The sequence below is a fragment of the Phalaenopsis equestris genome, unplaced genomic scaffold (genome assembly GCF_001263595.1).
Source record: "Phalaenopsis equestris unplaced genomic scaffold, ASM126359v1 Scaffold000094, whole genome shotgun sequence".
Lineage (NCBI taxonomy): Eukaryota > Viridiplantae > Streptophyta > Magnoliopsida > Asparagales > Orchidaceae > Phalaenopsis > Phalaenopsis equestris.
In genome coordinates this window covers 454048-462595 of record NW_018164536.1, presented here as the reverse complement: position 1 = coordinate 462595, position 8548 = coordinate 454048, and the positions used below count along the sequence as shown (strand labels likewise).

The window sequence follows — 8548 nt, the reverse complement described above, 5'->3', positions numbered from 1 at the left end:
CATGGGTTATAAGAGATGTTCCCATGTCAAAATGCAAAGCCATGAGATATTTCGGTTATCATTAGGCAATAGTAGGCTATCTTCTTCCCAGTACCAAATAACCAAGAAAGCGAGTGTCAGAACATCTGGGGTTGACAAAGCATCGAGCATCGATTGTTGGAATTGGTATTGATTGATGTAAGTAAGGAACATCACAGATTTATAGAAAGTTGGTAGTTGGCTTGATTATTCTTTTAATAGGTGAAATCAATCGGCTAGCATGATAGGTGTTGGACGTCAATGGTTGATGGATGTTGCTCATTGATAGGTGTAAAGTGCTAGTGGAAGAGGAATTTCTAAGTTCAGGCCAAAGTTGGCTCGATTATTATACTGAATTAGTAATAATTGTGAATAATCATTCAATGTGATGTCGACGAACAAATCTACTGATTTTTCATACTGGGGATGGAAAGGCAGATGGTTGGATAAGAATTTATGATAAACACCAAATTTACAGATGTCATCATCTCTAAAGAACTCCAAGAAATTTTTCCTCTTCTCCTCCCTTAGCAAAACTACAAAAAGTCATTGGGATGGAATATATACTTAGGGCTTCGATCAATTAGACATCAAAACCACATCTTGGAATAGGATCACAAAAAATTGAGAAATCTAAAGCAAATTTTGAAAGAAGCACAACAAAACAATCACAAAAAAATATAACAAGATTTATGTGGAAAAACACGAGAACGAGAAAAAACCACGGAGCCACGCCACCAAAAAATTTTAACCATAAAGAGCAAAAGTTTTACAGGGATACACATTTAGATCAAGTCTCTGTAGGCACACAGAACTACAAAACTCGCTCCAAACCTTCTCTCAAGCTCACAAACGCGTCAAAATCACTCTCCCGACAATTTACCTTCACAATAAGCTAGTTTATTAAAAACAAAAGCCTGTTGAGAAACACCGCACATGACTTAAAGCCTTCGTCGCCCGAATCAAAAGACTTAAGAATCGTAAATGGTAGAACCATCTCGACAATGCAACCATGTCGATAAGCTATATAATTATTTCGCGCGTTCGATATATATGGCCGGTTGTGGCGTAATCACGCCGCACGGCACAACTACGCCTGTTTCAGGTGTGGTTATACCATGTTTAGGTGCAAGGGCGCCTCTTTGGGAGTGCATGAGTTCAGGTGATACAAGCTTCATCCCTCAATAATCTCTCACTTGGAGACTGATAGCACATGTCGCATGTCCACCATATTTGCATCTCCATCTATATCAACTTCATAGTCACACATTGTAGTGTGGCTCACCCCAAGTTTTAACCTTCCTAGATTTCACTGGAGCCAATCATAGCTCCAATTTCTCGATAGTCATCACCTTTGTCAATATATTTGCAAGATTATGACCTTGTATCTTCTCTAAAAGTAATTGTCTATCTACTAGGAGAGAGTGAATAAGTTGATATCTTAGTTGGATATGCTTTGTTCTAGCATGACAAGTGACGCTCTTAACAAGATTGATAACACTCATATTGTCACTATGAAGCTTTTAAATCCCCTACTCCTTGCCAATTTTTACTACAAAGCTCTATAACCAAATCATCTTCTTGCTAGCCTCAGTGATAGCAATGTATTCAACATTTGTAGTTAAAAGTGCAACAATCTTCGGCAGCTTGGAGACCCAACTCACCATTATGTTTACCAAAGTGAAGACCTTGTAATATTTTACCATTCAAATCTTTTGTCAGATCTGAATCCATAAATCCCTGTAGACTAACATTTGCACTTTTATAATAAAGTGCATGGTAATTGTTCCCCTAAATACCTAAGAATCTACTTCACTGCCTCCCAATGATGCCTGTCTGGATCGCCCATGTACCTGCTAATCACACCAGCTGCATATGCAATATCTAGTATTGTACAAATCATAGCATACAACAGGCTTTCAATTGTTGAAGTACATATGGAGTTTTCCTCATTTGTATTTGTTCAGCTTCAAACTTACGCGATAATTCCTTAAGTAGCTTGAAGTGGTACCTATGAGGGTGCAAACTAGCTTTGCCTCACCTATGTTGAACCTCTACAGGTTCTTCTCAACATACCCTATCTAAAACAATTTCAGTGTACCTACAATCCTATCCCTATTGAGTCTTATCCTGAGGACAATTTTGGTTAGACCAAAATCCTTCATCTCAAACTCACTTACATGAGATTGTTTAATAATGCCTGCCTGGATTGCCTATATCTAGTGACCACTCTCACTACACATGCAATATCTGATACTGTATAAATCATAGTACACATCATACTTCCTACTGCTAAAATATATAGAGTTCTCCCCATTTGTGCTTGTTCTCCTTCAGACTTAAGCGATAATTCCATAGATAGCTTGAATGACTACCCAATGGGTGCAAACTAGCTTTGCCTCATCCATGTTGAACCTCTGTAGGATCTTTTCAACATACTCTAAAGTAGAGTTGTGGTTTGCAGGAGCCATATTTTAGGGCTCTAGTATTAGATTTAGTGTCGGCTATGGCCGCACTATTAATTGAGTTTAGCAACGGCCATAGTCGATGCTATAGTGTCAGATTAGCAACCTCTGGTCGATGCAACTCGCTAGTGTCGCTTACTCTGATTTTGGGACCGCGGGGCAACATTAATCAGTCACTAATTTTGCGCCGGAAAATTTTTGAACGCTAATTCGGAAGTTAATTAACAATTTTCCTGCAGTGTAAGTGTGTTCATGGTGCAAGGGTAAAGTTTAGATGTATGACTTTGACGTGGTCTCCAAACTGGCTCGGTCCTAAAAATCCAATGAATCTAATATGCTTCACTAAGGATGACATTTTAAAAGAGGAGGTTTCACATATTACCTAACTTATATAATTTAAAAAAACAAACAAGACAAAAGAAAAATATTTGTTTTATACTTTTAAAATATAGGACCATTAAAAGCGAGTTTGTAACATACAAGTGACGTACTTTAGAGCACTTGAAGTCTTAGCATAATTATACATAAGTTGGTCATAATACAAAAACTCGCATTGCTCGTTGAGCTATTCTTGCAAGCAATGCTCATTTAAGTATTATGACCAACAAGCAGGCCGCTCATCTAATGAATCAACTTGTCATCTAAATGGACTAGGTGATGTGCTTACAAAAATGCAATTATGAGATAGCATACCACTGTCACTCAGGCAACATGTGTGGCACACAAAGTGATTAAATACAATACGGATGTTCCAACAGCCGTGAACATCCACATTGTATCATCCTTTCGAGAATTCACCGTCACGAAGAAGCTTGCCAAGAAACACCCCACACGACTTAAAAGCTTAATCGCTCGAATGAAAAACTTAAGAACCGTTAAAAGTAGACCCATCTTGTGGCAAATTTATTTAACATGTTCGGTCTTTGCTCAATCACGATAGAAGTAACTGACGTAACTATGCCGGTTGTGGCGTAGTCATGATGCCAGGAATAGGTACACCCATATCAGGCATGGTTACGCCATGCTCAGACATGGGAGCGCCGAGTTGGAGTGTTGCAAGCTCCATCTCCTCAACAATCACACAAAAAATAATGAGTTGTAGGAAGGATGGGTTTATTACACATAAATGCTGAACCATAAGAGCAATTGGATTCATACTCCAACACTTGAAAGGTCATTAAACCATTGTCAAATGGAGTAGATTAAAGTATGGTGCAAACAATTCCATAATATTTATTAGATTTTGTAAATGCAATTTGATATGTTACACTACTCACTTTAGATTCTGTAAATGCAATTTGATATGTTACATTACCCACTTTAGATTTGAATTGAATTAATTATTATTTTTCAAACGTTATATCCTTTTTGCTAAGTTGATTAGCAGTTACATACCCACTTAGGCATTCTCAAGTTTTGTTTGATTTCCCTATTTTGTGTAAACATTAGCTAGCCATTTTGATATAATAATGTTTTAATAAAAATCATTTTTTTTTTTGAATATTATACTATTATTTGATAAAAAAATATTAGAATGTTAGTATGCCTTAAAATTGATTTAAAAGCACTCATTACTTCTTTATTGAAAACTATACTACTTTAAAAACTCTAGCCTGTTTTCTTCCTTCATTCTTTTCAAGTAAAAATCTGAAGGAGAGAAGTCCTTATTTTCATTCCAAGGGGCAAGATATTTGCATGATCAAGTCTAATTTGGAAGCCTCCACACAATCAATTAAGCAAACTCTCTTTAAGTTTTTGAATTTGTGTTCTTCTCTTTAAATATTTCTTTATTGATCATATGTTTTTCATCTTTTATATTTTCTAAGAATCTTTATTTGTGGATGGAATACTCATCAAGCATCATATATTAAGTTTTGAATACTTAAATTTTGTCATCTATAAAGTTAATGAGCAAGTAAGTTTATTTTAATATAGATTTGTTTTTTAAAATAACAAATAATTAAAAAAAATATTTATAATCAGTGAGTTTCTCTCAACTTAAAATCACAATAATATAGTTCACATAAATTAGAATATAAATTTAGCATTGAGCAAAATTTACATTCCATATGCAAGTTATAAGGAGATTTTCAACACTTTCACCTAAAACTGTTGTCAGGTTATTGTGTTGCAAAATTGTTTGAGCTTGTATAATCCATAAATTTTGTAATTTTTTTTTTATTTAAGAAATTTTGGATAGTGAAATATCATTGTATTTAGAATGGGTTATACTCGCCCGTGTAAGAGTTTACTTATGTTGTAAGTACCTTTTCTGGTTTTAAAAAGTGAGGTTTGGTGGCAAACCTTAGATTTAGTGGATTCCTATCCCAAGAGTTGGCTAGCATAGATGTAAGCTTGATTGGCTGAATCAAATAAAAATATGGTGTTTGCTATTTATTGCACCTGCATTATCTTGCTATCTATTTTACTTGCACGTGTTTAAATTTTATGTTTATTAATACTCTTGCAAGATAACATCAAATATTTTCAATAAACATTTTTTTTAAAATGCTAATTGACATAATCATCCAACAAAAAAAATTTTAGGCTTTGCAATTCTTTTGTCTTTAGTAATATCAGTGCATTTAGCATTCTCATCAAATTAATGTAAATAATTCCCCATGCAACTCCATAATTTATTGATGATATGCTACTAACTTTTGCAAGAGAACTTTATAGGTTCCAATACTTGATTGGTAATGATTTGCAAGCCTCCAAAATTTGACTCTTTAAATCTTCACATGGATAGCTATCTCAAAACATAAAATCAGAGCTTGCACTACGTTTCATTAGTTCATTGTTTTTGTGAGATTCTAAAAGGCTATAAGAGTGATGCAAGGTACATTTATTCAAGGAGAAAAATAAAATACCAATTTCAACCATAACTTGACCAAAGTTAGTTTGAGTTGGATCATCATTGACCATTGAGCATGACATATTTGCTCATCCAACTTATTGTAATTGAATGGGGAATTTTATTAATCGAATGTGCAACTAAAAAATCAACTAGAGCTTGTCATGTGATGACAATTTAAGATTCAAATAAAATGTCAAAATGCACGTGTGGTTTTGACCACAGATCCAAACACCTCATAGTGTTGGCCAAAGCATCAAATAATGCAGGAGATTTACCTATGTGGTTATATCTAAATGAACAACTTGACTTAAACAAGCCCAATTTGGCCATGTTCAATCCAAATTGAGCTCAAGATGACCTAAAAAGATCAATTGTGTGCAAGCAAGCTTAATTCACTAAATACTTTATCATAGTTAATCTCCTTTGACATCAGTCATACTATATTTCAAATCCTTGATATAGGGTGAATATTTTGTCAAAATTAATTGGCCCTATTAGGAATGGTTCCTTTCTTCCTAAGAATTGCTCCTACAATAAATTGGAATGACCCATAAGTTTCATTCGAGCAACAAACCTCCAACTCCTATTAGAGGGATACCTTCTTCACCTTCATCCTCTACATCTCCTGAAACCTTCGTCTCCTTTTCAACCTTCATGGCAATCTAAAATTATAAAATTGATTATAACATCATCTGATCAATTTTCAGCATATTTATAGATAAAAAATGTTATATGATGAGATGAACGAAACAATACTGAGAACACTATGATTCAAGTCAAATACGCCTAAGTCAAGCATTTAAAAATATAATTGAATAATTTTTTAGGTCATTTAAAAGACTACATGCAATCCTAATTTTATATATTTATAGTAAAAAAATGACTTGATTAGGAGAAAATAATGAGCCCAAAACCACTCAATTTAAGATTATTAAGACACTAAAATTCCAAAATAAATCAAAAGATCAAGGTAATATCTCTTAGCTATCTAATGCAGTGCCCAAATCTATGACAAAAATGACTATGATTCCCAATTCAATACTCTATAAACAATCCATATTTCTTAAACTTATCTAAAGATGTGTCTGCAATCACGTGACATTGCCATTAATCATTACACATACCCATCATCACCACTACCTGATGGTAGTAATTGACATGCATCAACACCCGCCATTACCATGTGTGATGTTGGTTATCAACTAACATAACACTCATTGTAGCCATCACACCATGTCAATTACTAACCAACATTGATGCTTAGCATAACCATTGTTTAACGTTTGTCAGTTACTAATGCATATCTCATTAGTCAGCCGTCTTTTACGTAAAATGTCTTGTCGCTTGAATTACAATGTTTCCGATTCAACATTATCTAACATTTTCCATCGAATTGCATCCAATGTCTATCATTCATTGACATATGACACTTATGTGCCATGCAATCTAGTATATCCTCCTATTGGAAGAATGATCAAATCAACTAGCAACTATCACTAGACCTCCAATTTTTCTCATTTGTTGTCATGAGATGCTTTCCATCAAATGACATCAGTTGTCAACACGTAGCATGTGACATCAGTTGTCAACACGTAGCATGTTTTCTTAATCGCCCAATCTCACGTCTTATCGAGAGAACGGCCAAGTTGAATGTCCTATCCCCCATCAATTATCATCTAATACATATCAACACAAACATTTAATGTTTCTCAGTCAATGCCATCTGATCCAATTCTTCTCAGCCACCTAATCTCTTTTCCAAAAGAATGATAAAATTGAACATTTTCTAGCCCTAGACGTTCTTTGCCAGGTTGCGGATACTAAATACTAGTGTCCAATATATGTTAATCACTAATATTACATACATCTTCTGGGTCAGCTGAAAACACCTTCTATTAGTATAGCCAAGCCGATTGCCCAATATCCTCCAATCTCTAACAATTCCGATTGATCTTCACCCAACACCCAGCAACACTAATGTTAGGCAACCATTGGCAACTAATGTATAATAATCATCTTTGTGCTTTCCTAGTTTGCCCATATAATGAGAGATGAAATATAATGTTTCTCACTAACCATCACCAAATGACTACCAACAATTGACGACAATGTCCATCAGTCAGCCACTGATGCTTGACATTAATTTTGTCAATCACTCAGTCTCCGACCAAGTCAACCGCTCAAAATCACCCAACAGTAATAACCATAATACCTCAAGGCTCCTAATATTGCCATAGAAAAAACCTCCGCATTAATATGGATTGCCTTATATTAACTCCAACTATGATGAAAAATATATTTTTTAGAATCCTTGACTCATACTAATAGAGACATTTCAACTGAATTAGACCGCCATGATATTTCTTGTACTCAAAATTTTCATACAAAAATAATCTCAAGTTCCATTTATATTGTTTTCATCTATGTACAAAATTCTCGTGCAGCATTAGATGATAAACTATCAATCTACCTTATAAACATTCCAATATGGCAAGATGTTAACCAAATCGGGCAATTTATAATCAGAAACCAAAAAGGAATAAGATGGTCACAAATTGCCTACAATGAAGGATTTTAAATTCCTCGAGAAATGCCCTTAGATTCCAAATTAGGATTCACGGATCAATCATGAAAATATGGGTGCACAAAGTATGTGCCAGGGCAGACGAAACTAGATAATCTGGCCAACATTCAGGTGGAGAGGAGGCTGATTTATTGCCATAGCAATTTTTTCTCTAACCAAAGATAGAGTCTAGCAAGAATAATTCTCAAATAATCAAAAGAACACCGTCATGCTAGGGCTGTGAATTTAGCTCAAAGATCATTAATCACTCGAAAATTGATTCGAATTTTGGCTCAGATCGAGATCGGATCGAAATAAATGAGGTGAGCTACGAACCAAAATTTTGGATAGAATTTCTTAGAGCCAACCAAACTCGGCTTGAAATCGGATAGTTAACAACTATAGTTATGTTAAGGGTGTAAATTTAGCGAATTTAGCTTGAAGATAACTAATCGCTTGAAATTAATTCAATTTTTGGCTTAGATCGAGATCGGATCGAAATAAATGAGCCGAGCTACGAGCCAAAATTTTGGATCAAATTTTTTTAGAGCCGATTTTGAGCGGACCCAAACTCGGCTCAAAATCAAATCGTTAACAACCTTACATCGAGCTCATTTAGATAAAAAATAAAATTATATATATATA

General features: G+C 34.6%; 1 protein-coding gene across 1 annotated transcript in view; it reads right to left on the bottom strand.

Annotated features, from left to right (window-relative positions):
- Positions 1–5545: 5545 nt before the first annotated feature.
- The window catches only part of LOC110020309, a 14054-nt gene continuing 11051 nt past the window's right edge, over positions 5546–8548 (bottom strand). Inside the window, exon 4 of the mRNA XM_020718365.1 lies at positions 5546–6002. Coding sequence (XP_020574024.1) covers positions 5898–6002 — 105 coding nt within the window. The 3' untranslated portion in view covers positions 5546–5897. The remainder of the gene's footprint in view (positions 6003–8548) is intronic.